This window comes from Myodes glareolus, chromosome 18 (genome assembly GCF_982192425.1).
Source record: "Myodes glareolus chromosome 18, mMyoGla1.1, whole genome shotgun sequence".
NCBI classification, from domain to species: Eukaryota; Metazoa; Chordata; class Mammalia; order Rodentia; family Cricetidae; genus Myodes; species Myodes glareolus.
This window is the reverse complement of record NC_142043.1, coordinates 46,016,256-46,036,187: the sequence shown is the minus strand read 5'-3', so window position 1 is coordinate 46,036,187 and position 19,932 is coordinate 46,016,256. Positions and strand designations below refer to the sequence as shown.

At 44.3% G+C, this 19,932-nt stretch overlaps 1 protein-coding gene and 1 pseudogene across 2 annotated transcripts in view; one reads left to right on the top strand and one right to left on the bottom strand.

Annotated features, from left to right (window-relative positions):
* Micu1 (mitochondrial calcium uptake 1) overlaps positions 1 to 19,932 on the bottom strand; it is a 153,096-nt gene that overhangs the window by 54,589 nt on the left and 78,575 nt on the right. For both annotated transcript variants that reach the window (XM_048451741.3, XM_085679665.2), the window contains exons 7-8: positions 11,143 to 11,225; positions 10,105 to 10,302 (exon numbers count right to left, since the gene is read on the bottom strand). In XM_048451741.3, coding sequence (XP_048307698.1) covers positions 10,105 to 10,302; positions 11,143 to 11,225 — 281 coding nt within the window. The remainder of the gene's footprint in view (positions 1 to 10,104; positions 10,303 to 11,142; positions 11,226 to 19,932) is intronic.
* On the top strand, positions 13,986 to 14,342 carry LOC125411206 (3-keto-steroid reductase/17-beta-hydroxysteroid dehydrogenase 7 pseudogene; annotated as a pseudogene).

Below are 19,932 nucleotides of genomic sequence, written 5' to 3'. Positions count from 1 at the left end.
TTCTAAGCATTTCCTTGGACATCTAAAGATGCCCTAGACATTACTTTGTTTAAGCTTTCTCATGCTTTGTTACTTTGTTTTACTTTAGGAAGGAGGCATAGCCCATGCTGGCCTCACATTAAGGGCTGCCCAACCTTAGCCTCCTGTCTGCTGGCATTACAGGTCTGTGTCACCACGACTAGCAAGGGTCCAAATGAAGGCTGGTTGGGAGGCCAAATTTAGTCTACCTCTAGGCCCAGCTAGATCTTGGGGAAGCCTACAGGCTCCACTTCATTGATCTTACCTGCTAATTTTCCTCTCTGTCTGTCTGTCTGTCTGCACGCCCCTCTTGCATTTCTGCAGATCCCAGCAGAGGGTACAGGAGAACACCCAGGAGAGTCATCAATTCAAGCCTGGTCTGGGACAGTCTTAGTAAGAAAGGTCATTCTCTCCGTCACTCTTTCCTGGCCGCAGTCCCAGAGTTACTCCCGCTGCCGGCCTCTTCTCATCCTTCCCACGCCAGGACAAAGAAGGAATGACAACAAACCAGTGTGCTCTTTAGGCGGGATGCATCCCAGAACTAAGGGTGATTCAGAAAACGACCTCGAGCAGACGCCTGTCCTCTCGCCTCACAGACCGAGCTGCGTGTCCCACTTCATACTTGTACAGACACTTTTCTCTGTCACTAGGGATTACATGTGACACGGAGAAAATGTCCAGGGCTGGGCGGGGTGCATGAGGATGGAGAACCACAGCATGTGGGAGGCTGAGGCTAGAACTATCACATTTAGACTAACAGGCTACACAGGGCTACAAAAGAAAATTCTAGTTCATTCATCTTAGGGCAATGTTTTGTTTGTTTTTATACCTTTCAACACTGAGTGCTGCAGATCCTGGCAGGCTGGTTGAAGCTGGAAGAGCTGGACCGCTGGGAATCAAATCTCTGACCTACCCTCTGTGTGTGTGGATTGGGGGAAAGTTGTTTAACCTCTCTGTGTCTCAGTTTCTGTACTTCATTTTTTTCCCCCCAGACAAGGTTTTTTTTTGTGTAGCTTTGGCTATCTTGGAACTTGCTCTGTAGACCAGGTTGGCCTCAAACTCATGGAGATCCACCTGCCTCTGCCTCCTGAGTGCTGGGATTAAAAGTGTGTCACCACAGCCTGGCCCAGGCAGATGTTTCTAGCAACAGGTTACCAAGTGAGCTGGGTGTGGCGGTGCACACCTATGGTGGGTTCTACACCTCTTACAACACCGACCTTCCAGCACCGTGAAGGTCAAACGAGGCCAGAACAGGAAGCATTGAGAATAGCACCTAGCTCAAGGGAAAGGCTCGAGAGGTGGTGGCTAGTACTTTCCTCACATTCAGCCTGCTGTTAACAAGCAGCACAGTGCCACAGATGGGCAGCCATGGGCTGCTACCTCTAGGAGTATGTAAAGCTTTAACAAGGAACTGTGAATCTAATCATGTTCCCAAGTACTGCTCTCCGTTTTCTGTGCGCATTTCAATGCTATTATGTTAAAATTCATTTGCAACTGAAACCTAAAAGCTGACTATCCCTGCACTCGAATTCCAAAATGAATGACCTATGAACTTCTAGACCCTGGCACCGAGCTCCGAAGTTGAGAAGGGCATGTGTTCCACTGGGAAAGGGCTGTTGAGACTTTGAATGACAGTCAAGAGAAGTTTCCCAGGAGCAAGATCAAATCTTCATGATTTATTTATGAGTTTGATTTTTTTCTTGTGGCCAGTTGAAAATGAATTTAGAATGTAACATTAAGGATACCGAATGACAAAAAAGTCCTGGAAACTGCCAAATATTCTAAAGGTGTCACTGCCCTACCGTTGGCCTCGGAATTGCAAAGTTACCCGGAAGTCAGCAGGAGACAGGTCTTTGACAGTTCTTGGTATTTAAATGATTAATCTGACTTAGAAAGGCTATGGCCCTTTAAGAGCCATGTCTACTGCCAGGCATGGCAGCAGGTGCCTGTAGTTCTGCTCTCTCAGAACGCCAAGACAGGAAGACGACTGAGCCCAGTTTATGTTGGCCTGGACAACACAGAGGGACTCTGCGACCCTGAGATGTTCCCGCCCCTACAAAACGATCAAAGAACCGTTAGGGAAAATTATTATTCTATTATCTATCTTTAATTTTTTCTTTTCTTTTCTTTTTTTCTTTTCCTTTCTTTCTTTCTTTCTTTCTTCCTTCCTTCCTTCCTTCCTTTTTTTTTTTTTTTGAGACAGGTTCTCATGTAGCCCAGGCTGGCCTCAAATTCATTACACAGCTGATGGATGACCCTGAGCTCCTTACCTTCCTGCCTCTCTCTCCCAAGGACAGGAATTAAAGGATGCTCCACACTGCCCTGGGATGAACTATTTTTCAAAGCAGTGATCAGTTCTTTAAAATCCTCAAGCCGGATGGAGGTGACCCATGCCTTTAAACCCAGCACTTGGGAGGCAGAAGCAGGCTGCCTGTGAGTTCGAGGCCAGCCTGGTTCTATAGAGCTAGTTCCAGGACAGCCAGGACTGTTACACAGAGAAACTCTGTCTTGAAAACAAAACAAAACAAAACAAAAATCCTAGGCTCCAGGGTATGGTGGCACAAACCTTCAATCCCAGCAGTAGGGAACCAGAGGTAGGTGGATTAATATGAGTTCCAGGCCAGCCTGGTGTACATACTAAGTTCCAGGATGGCTAAATAGTGTGAGATTCTGTATATATACACTCAAACCCAACCAAACAGGAAGCTCAAAACAACAACAACAATGACAAAAATCTTCCAGCTCTGTAGTTAACTGCTAGTGTGCGTGGCTCATGCAGCTGATCCAATTTGCCGACTGTTTTTGTGGATAGTATTCTAGATTTAAGGAATGAGACAGCAAAATAAAGAGTTTGAAAGAGAAAAAAAATAAAGCTACACACATACATATGAGCACATACATGTGCATATATGTAAGTCTGCATGTGCATATACATATATATGTACATTAGTTTGGAATAATCAAATTGTTTAAGTGGCAGAAAGAGTTTCCTAGGGCAAAGACATATTGGAAGTTGGATTTTCCTATTTCCCTACACTTTGCTTTTGCATTTTAGTATCATGTGTATGGGTGTTTTGCTTGCATTATGTCTGTGCACCATGAGTGTGCCTATTATCCATGGGAGCCAGAGAAGGGCATGTGGTCCCCTAGAGCTAGGGTAAGGATGGCTGCAAGCCACCTTGTGGGTACTGCGAATTGAACCCAGATCCTTTGAGGAACAGCCAGTGAGTGCTCTTGTCCCTGGGTCACATCTCCAGCCCCTGCCCTACGATCTGGAATGCTCTGTTGACATCTCAGTTTCTGGTGAAAGCAACACAGTCCCCGTTTTATATTTAAGGAAATGCTTGTTCTGGTCTTCTTTCAACACTTTGACAAGAATAAAGTAGTTCATGTTGAACATGCTTTCTTCCCAAAGGAAAAAGTTATTAGTAAAGTACCTTTACTTTTTAAACTAAATATTAACGTTGTATTTTACAAGAGAGGAGACTGCTACCATTATTATCCGAATAGGTTTTTTTCCTTAAAACAAACAAAAAAGAACCCTAAACCTTTAAATATAAACTTTGCTTGTTACCGTTATAAATACTTAAAGGAGTAAAGAACCTTTTATTGAAAAATATAAGCTAAAACCAAGGATCGAATAAGAAACTATAAATTTATTATCAGCTATATTCTGCTTTGTAGAAGCAAAAGAGTAAATAAAAGAGAAAGCACTCCCAATGAAAACCCCATTTTGTTTTCTTGCATGTAATTAAGAGATAGCCCTTGGGGGCTGGAGAGATGGTGCAGAGGTTAAGAGCACTGGTTATTCTTCCAGAGGACCTGGGTTCAATTCCCAGCACCCACGTGGTGGCTCCCAACTGTCTCTAACTTCAGTTCCAGGGGATCTGATACGCTCACATAGATATACATGCAGGTAAAACATCATTGTTCATTAAAAAAGTGTCAACTCTAGACCTGCAAGTCTGTTGGCACATGCTTATAACCCAGTAGCTGGACGGCTCTTAGGAGAATCGGCACAAGTTTGAGCCAGCTCAGTCGACATATGTGTATCAAACCAGCCAGAGATACACTGAGAAATCCTGTCTTAAAATGCCAAAGTAAAAACAAATAAAAAAGAGTCAACCCTTATCATGAAATTCACAGCTAGACTTGGGTGCTGGTAGTACATGCTTTTGATCCCAGCACTCTGGAGGCAGAGCAGGCAGATCTCTGTGAGTTTGAGGTCAGCCTGGTCTACAGAGCTAGTTCCAGGACAGGCTCCAAAGCTACAGAGAAACCCTGTCTTGAAAAATAAAAACAAAAACAAACAAACAAACAAAAGCTCAGAGGTAGAGTGGTAGAGCACTCAAATGGTTTGGGTTTAGGGTTAGGTCCCAGCACTGAAACAATAACAAGAACAACAGGCCGCAAGTCAGCTTCGCATGTAAGCACACTTGCCACCAAGGCTGAGAACCTGCATTTAATCTCCAGGTCTCTTAGGGTAGAAGGAGAGTAAATATAACAACAATAAATTCAAATTAACTCTCATTTTTTTTCTACTCTTACTTTTAACAGTTAATTATGATTGTGTGTATGTCGTGTATGTGTGTGCCTGCATGTGAAGGTTGTGTGTATATGATGAGTGTGTGAGGCCCAACAGTCATGGTGCACATGAGGCGGTCAGAGGACAACATGGAGCCAGTTCTCTCCTTCTCTCTTTACGTGGTCCTGGGAGTCGAACCCAAATCATAAGCATCTTTACTCCCCAGGTCATTTTGTGGCCATCTCTGTTTCTACTGACAGTTGGGAATTAGCATATTTTTTATGCCCCGCTTTTATTTTTTTCTTATTAAATAAGTGTAGTTAATGTTAATACTGTTTGAAGAGCAGAAACACAAGGCAGTCATTGTTCTTTGACTTGTAGGAACTGTAGGTAGGTACCTGATTTATCTGCTGGTAACTGATGCACATGCCTCCTGAGGCACCACAGTGTGACCGGTTGGCTATGCAGCATCCACACAGACCCCCAGCTTCTTTCCCAGTCTCTTTGTTGTAGATTCTAGCTACAGTCTTTATTCTTGTATAAATTAGTTTTTACTCCTCTCTGACACGACAGCTCCTTCCCCCAAATTAAAATTAACCATAATCTTTCAAGGAATTTTCTACCTTTCACTTTGATTGACACTTTTCTTTCTTCGAGAAATCAATGAATATATTAACTTGAATTCGACTTGGCACCTGTCTCCAAGGAACTGAACTCACTAGCTTCTGGTAGCCTTAGATGGAATTTTTAACCTAAAAAGAGTTTTAAGAAAGCAACTTTGCATTTTTACATTGCTTCTTTAAAGCCATGATTTTGTTGCTACTGTTCTTTCTCTTTCTTTAATTCATTTTATTTTATGAGATGGGTGTTTGCTTACAGGAATATCAGTGCACTATTTGTTTGGTTGTTTGTTGCCCTTGGAAGCTAGAAGAGGGTGTCAGATCCCCCAGAACTGGAGCTATGATATGAACAGTTGTGAGCTGCCATGTGGGTGCTGGGAATTGAGTCCAGGTCCTCTGAAAGAGGAGCCAGTGCTCTTAACCTGAGCCATCTCCAGCAGATTGGTGTTGTTCTCAATATAGAAAGGGAGTAGAAAGGAACAGATGCCATCAGAATTTAAGAGCATCAAACATTTCAGAGTTTAATCAGCTAATTATTTCTCAGGATTACAGAGCCAGTTTAGGTAAGAGCTTACAAACAGCAGACAGCAGGGTATTTCTTCTCAGTCCTATGAGTGGTCCCGGGTAGCCAGGGACCAGAAAAATGGACGGTTGGAAAAGGCAGAATAGTAGAACTTTGATCTTTTTCTGTCCCTAAAATCCCAATGTTTTGAGTCCCATAGAAACTCTGGCATAGGATAAGCGAAAAATAAATTAAATGAAAACCAAGTCATGAGCAGAAATAGATCAGTCTGAAAGTAAGCGTGGAACACACCTGGCGTGGGATCCTGACACCACCACAAGGCAGCTTTCAGCTCTTGGAGTTTCAGCTTCTACACCTATGACCTGGTTGTAGCTACCAACTCAGATAGAGCTGGTGAGAATTAAAAAGGGTCAGCTGGGCACAGGGTGCTTAGTTTGAATCCCAGCACTCAGGAGGCAGCAGTGCGCTCATCTCTGGGAGTTCCAAGCTAGCCAAGGATAGAGGAAGAGAACCTGTCTTAAAACAAGTTAATACACACAAAGGGCCTGGGCCAGAGCAGGTGTTTAGCTCACAGACCCTCATTCTCTCAGCCTTCTGGAAAAGCACAGTGATGGATAAAACCTTCTTTACTTTCAAAACTACTGTTCTGAGAAAAAGGCAGAAAGGATCAGCTAAATGGACTCATAAATCTCCCTGATCTCAAGTTTTAAAGAAGAGAAGCCTTGAAATAAACTAGTAAGAGGCAGAAGGAAGGAATTATAAAGCCCACAGCAAAGGTATTGAGATTTATTAATCATTTCCATTTGCCTTTTACTGTGATGAGGAGATTTTATTTCATGCTCAGTGAAGGGAGAAATCACCCAAACTTTGAAAAAGGAAATTAAAAGTGTTTCAGACAAACAATAATTGCTGCTGTTTCCAGATGTCTTCTCAGAAACTGATTCCAAAATCAAATAAAAGCTTTCTGGACTTTCTGTTGGGATGCTTGTGCCGCTGACTATGACCTGCCCAAGGCCACTGGCACATGGAGCACACAAACAACACAAAACAACAGTAGACGCCATGGCAGAGACCCCGAGAGTAACTAACTCATCACATCACAGTCAGGAACTACGGGAGTGAAGTTTTAACCAGGGCCTCATTAGTTCCAGAGCCAACGGGCTGCTGGCTGGTCACACTTCCTCAAAGGGATACATATCTAGCCGGGAAGACATAGCACTGATGGGCGAAAGTTTCCAAAGAAAGCTGTGGAAACAGGCCTTTCGTCACCAGGCTGCATCATATGTGGGAAGAATGAATTCAGGGTGAAAACTATTTACACAACACTTAATATTAATCTGCCCCCACTGTAAAAAGCATCTATTGGCGTCCTCATATGAGGACCTTCTAACTAGAAAACAGGAACTACCTTGGCATTTTCTGGTCCAAAGCCTATAAATAATCCTAAGTCAATGTCAAAGACAATAGAGATTCACCTGCCTCTGCCTCCCAAGTGCTAGGTTAAAAGCACACGCCACTACCGCCTGGTTTTTCTGTATGTTTTTTATCCCACTGCCAACTAACATATTAGTGGGCTTTCAGGTCTATCGAGCCCCAGAAAGTTCAGAGTCCTTTGCTCTGCCTCTTTAGATTCCCATTTGTGTTTCTAGGAGTGTTCAGCTAAATTCTGGTCTGGCAGTTACCTGCTGTGCCCTATGGGTTTGTATTGTTCTTTCAAGTTTGTGTAAAGTACCCATACTTGGATCTTTATCCTGTAACTGCATTTTAGAGATCTGTATTCTGTGTTGAATTATAATTATAAAGCTAAGAAATTTAGCCGTTTCGTTTACAATGCCAGATGTTCTGATGTTTGTAAAGGCTAGTGCGGTGTGCATCCCAGGGATCTAGTAATAGGATGTAAAGTCTAGACCATACAAAGTCTAGACCACACAAAGTCTTATACAAAAATTTTGAACAGGGTCTACTACTTTCTTCCTTATGCAGAATAGACTGAAATATTTCAGTAAGAACACAAATTTCATGAAGGTACAGCATGATGCATATGCATATATACGCACATACAAGTTATATATAGTTGTAGCATCTCTAGTATATATATTTTAGACATAAAAACACACAGTTCAATGTAAACTTCCATCCTAAGATATCTCATTACACACATGCAGATATTCCAAAATCCAAAAAGAAAAGTAAATTAAAAGCCCAAATCACCAGTGTTACTAAACATTTGAATAACAGATGCTCAAGCTGTGCTAACACGAGCATTTGCACAAAGTTGAGCCCTAAGGCTTAAAGGACTAGTTTTCTCTATTCTGAGAAGTTCCAGTTCAAACTCCATTATCTCAAAGTTCCTGGGGCAAGGGAAGTGGCACAAACCAGAGTACAGAGTTGTTTTTGGAAGACAGTCCTCCATGTACGACTAAAGAAAGCAAAATGTTGCTGGGCATGGTGGCACACACCTTCAATGCCAGCACTGGAGAGGCAGAGGCAGGAGGAACTTTGTGACTGAGGCCAGCTTGGTCAACAGAGTGAGCTCCAGGTCAATCAGAATTACATGGTGAGATCTTCTTTCAAAAATGAATGAATAAATAAATAAAGCAAAATGGCACCTAACTGGAATACTATGGGCTGGAGAAATGGTTCAGAAGGTAAAGGCTCTTGTCACCAAGCCTGATGACCCGACTAAGGACCCTGGGATACACGTGTTGTTTTGAAAGAAAATCAGTGACTCTCATATGCTGTCCTCTGGTCCTCAGCCCCACAGATACAGATATAAACAGATATAAAAATTAAAAACTGAGGCATTATGATTAAGTTTCTGGTTAAATGAGAACTGAGTATGTAATTTGCTTCAATTGTTGCTAGGATCTTTCTGCGGTTCACTTTGTTCCTCTACAAGCAGTGGGGACAGCCTTTGCAATCTAACACTCGGCTACTTCTACTGCTTCTAAGTCTTGTGCATTCTTCGGCAGCGCAAGGGAGTTAGAATGGCTTAGAGCAGTTCTGCCACTGCTCCGTGGACCTTTAACACAGGTGCCACACATGTTAGTTACTGCAGGCCTCTGTAAAGAGTGCTGGGTAACTGCAGAAACCTATTCTAGGGCCCCATGTAGTTCAGGATGACCTTCAAATGTAGCTAATTTGAAGGAATTTCTGATCCTCCTGTCTCAGCATCCTGAAGGACAGAATTACAGGTACTCCTTGGTAAGTCCAGCTTGGTGTTTTATTTTTTGAGGTAGGATCTCACAATGTAGTCCAAGCAGGTCTGAAACTCATTATGTAACCCAGGCAGGTCTCAGACTCATGGCAATCCTCCTGCCTCAGTTTCCTAAGGGCAGGATTATAGGTGTGCATCATGGCCAGCAATGATTATTCTTTAGGTCACTTAAAAATGAACACAATAATAAATTTTAAAGCTTGATCTAACATTTTATTCATCCTTCTATTTTTTTTTCTCCCAGATCCTGAGTATCAGACAGCATTCTTTTAGATACCTGGAATTAGCCTGTGATTTTGCAAACTGTCATAACTGAGTAAGGTGGGGATGGGAAAATCAGGGTGCAGAGAAACAGACAGGGTTTAAAATGAAGCAGTACCGTTCTTTTCATGTGCTTTTAATGGCATTATTTAGTGTTTTGAAATTTCAAATAATATTAAAGTAGGGCTTGTGTTGGACAAAGGAGATTGTAAAGGAATTTTTAAAAATCAGGACTTTTTGTTGCTAGACAAAAAGCATGTACAGAAGGTGTTTGATGAACGCTCTGAATAGAATCAATAGCCCCAAACCCAAATCCACTTGGTTAAGACACACTGTGAAAACATCAACACTCTTATGGTGTGTGTCTGGGGCCTAACAGTATGACTGACTACATTTTGATGGAAAAATGAGCTTGTAAATCTCCAAGCACAGTGAGACGCTTCTGCAAGTCTCAGCACGGAGATCTTCATTCTGACATTCTGTGTTTCCAGCTGTTACCATCCTTGCAAACTTTCCTAGAAAGGGCTATTTATTATTCCCTCTCATCTCTACATTCTGGTACCTTCCATGTAACAAACATAAAACTGGAAAACATGTTGAGGGGTAGGAATGCTCTGACCCCCAAATTTCTTCCTCCTTAAATGGGGAATCCAAAGACAACTAAGATTTATAATCTTTTCATTTTTGTTTAAGCCCGAGAACCATGATTCCCATGACAATTCCTGCAGAATATGTCATTTCCCATATGTTCCTGGCTCGCAGACCAACCCTAAGGCTTAGACCCATAAGTTCTCATGGCTGGAGAGAGAGAGACTGCAAAAAGTTTCAAGCACCGGCATGGAGGACCACCTACTCCACGTAACACCTTGCTCCAGCTTCAGCCCCTGACCCCGAGGTTCCATGTGCACACGGAGGGTAACCTAGTCCAGGCAACACCTACCTCCAGCTTCAGAACATCATGCTGAAGTTTTCGCTGAAATTCCAGGAAGTTTTTGATGGTGAGTTTCCCTTTGAGATCAGCTCCAAAAAAGTAGGTTGTGAGGGCCGAACATAAGCCAGACTTGAGGGTGTTCCCAGTGGTGGGGCGATCTCTGTGCCGCATGCCCATGCTCGTCTGGGAGCGAATGATGCTCTGAACCTACAACAGAATCACATCGTCACCCCGAGACTCACGGCAGTGAAACACCAGGGAGGTTACAGCTGCACAATGCGACAGTCTCGGGCACTATGTCCTGCGATCCCCATTCCCTAGCTGAAGAGACAGAGGCACATACACACAGCTGAGTAGTGGAAGCAAGGAGGAGAACCAGGATTCTGACTCAGGAAGCTTGGACTGTTTACAACTGGAAGTCTCCTGTAGAACTTGTCTTTAGGAAAAGAGGATTAGTTTTGGGGTGGGGGTGGGGTGCAGAACCTCTCCTACAAGCAGGGTGGTCATCCTCACAACATTGTATCTCAGTAGGTTTTAACGCCCCACACTTCTACCCCCTAGATGGGCTGTACACAAATTCTTTTGTTTTAAATGATTTTATATATATGGGCATTTGGCCTGTACATATGCTGGTGTCACATGTGTGACTGGCGCCCAGGGGGGCCAGAAGAGAGCCTTGGGATCCCCAAGGATGGGGTTCCAGGTGGTGATGAGCCACCATGTGGGTGCTGGGAATTGAACCCAGGAGGTTAAGACAATCTCATGCTCTTAACCACTGAGCCGTCTGTCCAGCCCTATTTGCAAACTCTTAACATCTAAATATTTCAGAGTGACTTATCACATACAGAGTGGGTATAAAACAAGAGAATGCAGGAAATCTGTTCAATCTTTGCAAAAAGGGTTGGTTTTGAAGACTAGTAAGAATGGCCTCCACATGCAGGGGAGCTTTCTTAGTAAGACTGTGGCTGTCTCTGCTCTCACCCGGGGCCCACACTCATGGCTCACCCCCACTGGCTAAGCAATGCGAACAAAGCTGGCTCCACTTGCCTGCTCAAACTCCTCCATGTCTACTTCTCCATCTCCATTCAAGTCGAACATCTTGAAAGCAATTTCAAAATTTCTCTGAGGAGCTACAAGTAGAAAAAGAGCAAAGGAGGATAATGGAAAGAATACAGTGGTCAAAACACAAAGCACTTCAGAAAAACGGCTTAGCACGAAAATAATACAATAATACCCAAGCCATGGAGCGACAGTGTCTAGGCCAAGGGTTAGCTCCTCGAAACTCCAGAAGGGCTGTGGTCAGTAAAGACAGCAGGCGCCTGTTTTTGTATTTCGATTCTTTTTTTTTTTTTTTTTTTTTTTTTTTTTTTAGTTTGTCAAGACAGGGTTTTTCTGTAGCTTTGGAGTCTGTCCTGGAACTAGCTCTTGTAGGCCAAGCTGGCCTTGAACTCACAGAGATTCGCCTGCCTCTGCCTCCTGCCTCCTGAGTGCTGGGATTAAAGGCGTGCATCACCACTGCCCAGCTACCTTTTTACATTTTTTTAAAATGATCATTTTATATGTGTAGGTGTTTTGCCTGCATATATGTCTGTATAGAACATTGTGCAGTAGTGCCCGCGGAGGCCAGAAGAGGGCATCGGATTCCCTAGGGCTGGAGTCACAGCTGGTTGTGAGCTGTCATGTGGGTGCTGGGAAGCAAACCTGGGTCCTCTTCAAGAGCAGCAAGTATTCTTAACCACTGGCCGTCTCTCCTGCTCATGAGTCCCTCTTCTTAAATACTTCAGCTTTGCCTTTCAGAGTGCCCCTCTATGGCTGCATGATACTCTTTCCCACCTTTTGGTTGTTACTGGTTATGAATGCCGAGCACTCACACCAAGTGTTTTGAAGATGCTATTGTTTACCGAGTGGAGGACGCCTGTCTGCGATAGGACGTCCTGCGGCAAGGCAAGAATGATAGCGTCTAGACCTCTGCTCCTGCCTTCAAACACGCTGGCTTTCAGCTCTGGTTTTCTAAGGGTCTGCACTGTTCTATGTACGCCACTTTGCTGTGAAGTGTCGTTCTGTTCCCGTCTGTGCGTTTCCTCATTATCCCCGCTACTGGGAGGACAGAAAGGCATCCTGTAAGCCATTCAGCCCCCGCTCCAACATGCCAGCTGCACACGCAAATTACTAAGTGGAGCATCCTTAAATGTTGAAGCTGAAACTAAAAGATAAAAATACACAAAGCTTGAAATACTCATTCCCTTAAGTGAGTGATCAAAGTTCCTCCCTCAGTCTTCAGTGTTCTAGAAACAATCAAAACACAATTAATACACTTCAGGTGTCGGAATGAAACAGAAACCAATGGCTGTTCTCCTTCACGCTATTAAGTTTTCTGGTAAAGAGAACTAAGATATTCACCTCCCCTTCCTTTTATGCTTCAAACTTAGAGAGCTTTAGAGACAAAAACCAAAGCAAGTGTCCTGTCCTAATACCACTGAATAAGTGTTCAGTTACCATTTTTACTAAAAAACCAAACCCATCAAATGCAAGAATTATTCGCAAAGAAGCATGTATGATGGATGAGCTTGTATATCATGCCTGACTGAAGAGTCCAAAGCCCGCTGTGAGTCCAGCGACAGCAGTAGTTCCTGGCTGCCCTTTCTCCTTTCAGCTAGACGGCTGCCTAGAAAGTTCCCGGCTTCAGCTGCCATGGGGGGATCTGTGCCTTCCAGCTTCCAATTATCTGTGTCACTTGATGCTGTTTCTTGGTCCTCTTGCTTCAGCCTCCCCAGTGCACCACCATCCCTGGTCCAGACCTGCTCTGTAGGCCACAGCTACAACTGCTGGGAAGGACACTGCTTGGAGAATTTTATCTTTAGGTTTATTGGCTCTCCTTTCTTCTTTCCTTCCTCCCTTCCTCCTTCTCTCCCTCCCTCCCATGTTTTTGAGACAGTTTCTCTGTGTATCCTTGGTTGTCTAGGAACTTGCTCTGTAGACCAGGCTGATCAAACTCACAGATCTGCCCGCCTCTGCTTCACAAGTGTTGGGATTTATAGGCGTGTGCCACCACCGGTTGACTACTTCTGTCTAATCTTCTTGTTTCTTTTGAGATAGGGTTTCTTTGTGTAGCCCTGGCTGTTTTGGAACTAGCTCTGTTGACAAGGCTGGCCTCCGCCTCTCAGGTGCTAGGACTAAAGGAATGAATGCTCCACCCCTCGGCTCAGTCTAATCTTCTACTAAGATGTTAGTATACATCTTTCCTTCCTTCCTTCCTTCCTTCCTTCCTTCCTTCCTTCCTTCCTTCCTTCCTTCCTTCCTTCTTATTTATTTATTGATTGATTGATTGAGACAGGGTTTCATCTTGTAGTCCTGGCTGGCCTGAAACTCAGTATGTAGACCAGGCTGGTCTCAGACTTACATAGATCCACCTGCCTGCACTGGGATTAAAGGCAAGAGCCACCATGTCCAGCTTGAGTCAAATCTGAAGATGAACAATTTCGTCTATTTACTGGTGGATTTTGTACCTACAATCTCACAAACTTAAAGAATAAAACAAAACAGAAGGGACCACAGAGATGGTTCAGTGGTTAAGAGCACCGGCTGCTTTTGTAGTGGACCTGAGTTTCCTGCACCCACATGATGGCTCATAACTGTCTGGAACTCCAGTTCCAGGGGGATATGGCTTCCTCTTCTAGCTCTTCTAGAACCTGGATTGTATATGGTGTATGGACATACAAAGATGTAAAACACACATATACAAGAAATTAAAAAAATAAAACAAACATACAAGAAGAAAGAAAAACCTAACCCCCCCAAATGACTAGTCAGGGCCTGCCAGCACTGAGAGTGGTCCAGGCTGCGGGCTGTTGGGGGTGGATGCAGATTGGTTCTGCTGTGTACTGTGAAAGATGCAGAAGGTGGCTTTGATCACCAGGACGAGCAGTGGCATTGGGCTGGCCTTCTGCAAGTGGCTGCTGGTGGAAGGCCATGAGCTTCACCTGGGTTTGGTCAAGAGGAGTAAAACCTGAGCAAAGCAGCGGATGTTCCTGATGTCCCGCTGACCTCTGACCCCTCTGCCAAGGTCAGAAACCTGCAGTCTATGGTTGGGGTACAAAGGAAGTGAGGCAAGGTTTCAGATTAGACCATTTCTATCTGAACGCTGGGGTCATGCCTAACCCCAGCTAAATATCAAAACACTTTTCTCTGGCTTCTTCTCAAGAAATGTGATTCTTATGTTCTCACTCCAATGGCTGAAGGACAATTGACCCAGAACGACAAAGTCACTACTGATGGGTTCTAGGAGGTGTTTGAAACCAGTCTTTGGTCACTTTATTCCTGACTCATGAGCTGAAACCTCTTCTTTTGTCACAAGGTCAGCCCCTCTCAGCTCTTCCGGACTTCCTTTCACAAAGCAGACTCTAATTTCAGATGTGGGGACACCCAGCATCGCAGAGGCCAGGTGGTAATTAAGTAACACAGGCTTTGGAAGTTATTATCTCAAGGTCTGAAAGACGGACATGGACAAGAAGACACTACTGAAAATTTACCAAAGTGTACGAGAACTGGAAAAACCCGTTGGGATCTGTAAAAGGAGACTGTTTTTCTGTTTCCTGGCTGCTCAGACCCGAATAATTACACAGAAGCTATATTCATTACAACACTGTTTGGTTAATAGCTTAGGCATATTCCTAGTTAGCTCTTACATCCTAAATTAACCCATTTCTATTAATCTGTGTATCATCATGAGGTTGCGGCCTTCTGGTAAGGTAAGGTTCTGGCATCTCTCTCCTTCAGGAGCTACATGGCGTCTCTCTTACTCCGCCTACTCTTTCTATATATCCCTTCCAACCTGGCTATATTCTGCCCTGCCATAGGCCAAAGAAGCTTTATTCCTTAACCAATAAAAGCAACACATATGAAGGACTTTCCACATCAAGGATCACCATTCAAAGACCAGGTCACCGGGCTGATAATGGCAGTCTCCAAAGCATCCTGGTTCCTATGTATGTCCCAGAGCCCGTGGCTTTCTATCATGCTGATGACAAACATTTGTAGTTAAACATGAGCCATGAGTCTCTCTCTTCGACCTTTCAGAATGACGTCCAAAACCCTGTGACTGCGAGGACACACACACACACACACACACACACACACACACACACACACACACGATGCACACATGAGAAAGGATTAGCAAAGAAGAAGTACCAACTCAATACCCTCCAGATATCACAGTCACGGAGGCTGTAGAGCGTCTCCTTATAGTGTCTGATCCCCGGAGCCCAGCAGATGGGACTTGAGTAACTAGGGCACAGGCACAACCATAATTTCCTCTTAGCCCCAGCAGGAAGGGGGGCACTGCCTTTCTGAGTACGGTTCTGAACAGTTTCTCTCCTTTACAGTCATTTTCCTATACCTCTCCCTTTATTTCCTTCCCCAAATGCTGCTTTGGCCAATCTTACGAGATTGGCAGAGTCCGAGTGGTCCCCACACGGCTGCCCATGCAGTCAATCCCAGGAGCAAAGCTTGGATGTGTCTGGGAAACACGCATTATTTCTTCTCTATAAAAGCATTTTATTTCTAATCAATATAAGGTGTTGGGGCCAACAGTGAGCCTCTCTTGGCATTGAAACAAAATGATAAAAATGGGTAGATATTTTTTATCTAAAAATGGCTAGATACTTTCCTGATTGAAATATAATAAAGTCAGCAAAATGTTATGTTAAAACAAAAACAAAAAAATCAATCAAACACCCAGAGGAATAATACTGAGGCTCAAACCAGTTAAAAGTCTAGTTGACAACCCCACAGCAGGCACATGGCAGACCTGGAATTGGTCTTAGGTCACCACTGGCTCCAGGCCTCCGAGTCTCAGGCTGTGAGATCAGAACACAGATCCACTCACCAGGAGCAGCATATTCTTTGTATGCTGAGATGTTCTGACCTAAAAGCAAACAACAGACTGCGAGCTAGTGCTATGTCTGTCTCTACAAAGTTCAGAGTTCAAGGTGCTCATCTCGGCGAGATAATCTCACAGAAACCCAGCAGAGTGCTGCCTGGCAGGTTGGACTTAAGTGTACGAACACAGAGCCACAGGCAACATGAGACTCTTGGAGAGGTGGGCCACATCTTCCAAATTCTGAGATGAGCGACACCGCCCATTCTTCCCTGCGGTCTCACACTTGGCCTAGTTTCTGTGATGCCTAAGGGCTTAAGTAACAGCGGGCTACATGGAGACCCCGAACAGTGGCACAATTGGGCATTTACGAAGGATTTGCCTGTTGAAGGATGAACTGCAAAAGAAGTCACCTTCAGAGCAGGTCACAGTAGCTGTTGTAGATGCTGAAGGTGTGAGCCGAGGTGACGGCAGGGCCCGTGGAGAGGAGCGGTGGATCTGAACCGCCCGAAGGTCAGCTGTGATGGGCTGAGCACAAAACGGCTGGCAGCACGGCTGGCTTAGGTGACCGAGTAACTTATGTGTCACTTAGATGAAGAAATAAAACACGTGTCGGATCTGCCAAATTCAGGGGCTCCTTCTGACGGAGATGGTGTGGAGAAAGGACTGTAGGTGAGAAAGTCAGAGCTGGGAGATGTTGGTGTATCATGTGGCTAGCTGCAAAGAGTCTCAGAGGAAGCTGCCCCCCAAAGAACTGGGGGATACAGAGAAAGGCGTGGAAGGGGCAGAACACGGGAAGGAGCTGGTGTTTAAGGAGCAGGGAGATGGGAAAGCAGCGGCAGAGGAGAAACACACAACAGGAGGAATATGGGCCAATGGACAGAAAGCAGCCCAAGCCAGCTCAGTGTTGCCACGCACGCACCTGCCCATCTCCACTGCTTGCTCAGTAATATACAGTACTTGTAATTCTAGCTTTATCGTGGTCTTTTGAATTTTTTCATTACATTTATTTATTTTACATGGTGTGTGTGCGTGCGTATGTGTGTGTGTGTGTGTGTGTGTGTGTGTGTGTGTGTGAGAGAGAGAGAGAGAGAGAGAGAGAGAGAGAGAGAGAGAGAGGTCAACTTTCAGGAGTCAGTTCTTTCCTTCTATTATGTGGGTTCTGGGGATTGAATGCAGCCATCAGGCTCGAGAGCAAGCACCTTCACCAGCTGAGCTATCCTGCCAGCCCCATTTTTGACATTTATTTAGAATGCATGTGTGTGCACGTTTGTGCATTAAAATATACATGAGGAATACACAGGCGACAACTTTGTCAGCTGTCCACGATGAGGGTCCCAGGGATTCAGGTTATGAACTTGGGGACAAGTGCCCTATATGCTGAGCCCTCTTGATCTTGATGGTCCCATAGTCTTTTATTCTTACTGTCCTTTTAGTTTCATGAAGGCATGTATACAACTATTTCAAGGACTAAATGAGCTGTCTGTCAAATCATGGCTAATATTTCCTCCTACAACTAAGGTTAAACTCATTTTACCAACAAAAGTACATGTTCCTGTGACTTTCTGTCCTGCCTGTGTCCTCTGACCCCAGCATGGGCCATCTGTGGAGCTACTCCAAGGACTTATTAAGGCATATGTGAGGACATACCAAGGCTGCACTGCTGTCCCCTGGGCACTACAGAGGTAAGCTGGACAGCTTACCTCTTGTCCTAAAGCAGTCTTTTCCTAAAGCATGAATTCTAACTGGTCTTATTAATAAAAACTCAGAGTCAGCTATCAGGGGTGAAAGTTGAAGGGTCACAGAAGCAGAGCAGCAGCCACTGGAGTTCTTACCTCTACGAATGCTCAGACCAAATGGGTGACTCTGTCCCTACGAAGTCTCAGACTGTGTCCTCATACTGCTCTGAGCTCCTGTGTCTCTACCTCCCTAGTGGTGGGATTAACGACACGTGATCCTATGTGCTGGGATCATCTTCACGTAAACTGTTTCTTTTTTTAGACAGATTCAATCTTGTGTAGCCCAGGGTGGCCTTGAACTCAGAGATTCGCTTGCCTCTGTCTCCCGAGTGCTGGGATCAAAGGTGTGTGCCGCTACTGCCTGGACTCTACGGTTAACTAGTGGCTTAGCTCTGCACTCTGACCTTCAGGCAAGCTTTATTTGTTACAGCATAAACAAAATATCACCACATTGCCCATTCTCATTTGGGCCTCCCCAGACCATCAGGGTAGGTCCTGCCGAGAGGAATTCCCTTGGTCTGTTCAGTCTTCCACTGACCACATCAAAATATGTGAGACAAACAAGCCCCAAACGAGCGTGCCTTCAGTATATGCTATTGGGGAACTGTCTGGCAAATCTCCCTGCTTTCCTTTAACTGTAGACTTCACAGTGATTTTAAAATCTAGCTGCTCTGGCAAGCTTCAGGGGTCCTAGGTTTATGATAATTCAGAACTGCTTCCACAGGGAGGCTCTGAGAGCCATCCTTTTGAACTTGAGGCTGCTCACAGAGTGAACGTTGCAACTTTCCCTTCCAAAACAGCAGAACCCACTTCCTACAAGATTTCTGTGGTCTAGGATGAAAATGAACATGACAGTCTTTCACTGCTTGGCTGTGGAACTGGATCAGGTCCACTCTGGTTACAAATCCATTTCCATAACTGTTTTATACCATCCCACAAATGATAGCAACAATGACAACCCTATACTACCCCAGAGCACATTTTAAACATTTTGATTCAGTAATAAAAAAAAAAAAGCATCTTTGGTCTGAATGCACCAAGTAAAACAAACAGACAGGTGGCAACAACCGTAGTCATACTTCTGGGGCCACTTCTGACTGTACATTTACAGGAAATGTACAAGGTGGGACCTCTAATCCCAGCTCTGCCTACAGCAGAGTCCGGTGCTGCCTCAGGCTGCTGTTTGATTACTGATGGAAAGATGAACAAAGCAACAGGCTGCACTCTAAGCAACTTGATCTTCAGTTGATTTGCTTCTCCAATCAGAGAGCTATTATCCATATACATTTTTCCTGCTTGTGATGGACGCTTTAAGATGTCATGAGGTAACTGATGTGCAGCAGGTGAGAATTCTGAGTCATGGAAACCGTAAGACCATGAACCTCCCATTCAGCTCTGCCTCTCTGCTTTATTTCAATGACTGATCCAACAGCCTCTGATTATTTAAATTAGAAGTCACCAGTAAAAACTTGAGACCCAAGCTCTGTTAACTACATTAATTAAACTTCTTACATAGAGTCCAAATCTACTGTGCAGATCATGTAATCTAATGCAGTTTCATTTGCTAGAGAAATAAAAAACACACCTGTTTCCTCATCTGGATGAATGCAAACCCACAGAACCATTATCCGGTCTCTACCTGGATTCTCAGACTTGCTTCAGCATCCCAAGGGTCTATGGTGAAACATCTTAAATGGCCAGTGCCTCTCAGAAACCAACATTCTAAATACAGTTACTTCTGGACTTGACACGTTTTCTAGAACAAGACTTCTTTCTTTCTTTCTTTCTTTCTTTCTTTCTTTCTTTCTTTCTTTCTTTCCTTCTTTCTTTCTTTCTTTCTTTCTTTCCTTCCTTCCTTCCTTCCTTCCTTCCTTCCTTTCAAAATAATGGGCTAGATTATTACATGATGTCCTGGTGTCTTGCTCTCTGTAGGGTTGGGAAAGACGGGGCACTCTGAAAGAGGGACTGGAGGACCTGAGTTTGGTTCCCAGCACCCACATCAGGCAGTTTACAAACACCTGTAACTCCAGGGCATTCGACATCTTCTTCTGGCCTCCATGAGCACTTACATACATGTGGCATATAAGTACGCAGACATACACACATACATATAAGCATTTAGAATCCTAGCACTAGAGGCAAGCAGATCACTGTGAGTTCAAGACCAGAGTGGTCTGGCAGAGCAGACCAGCCAGGGCTATAGAGCAAAACCTGGCCTCA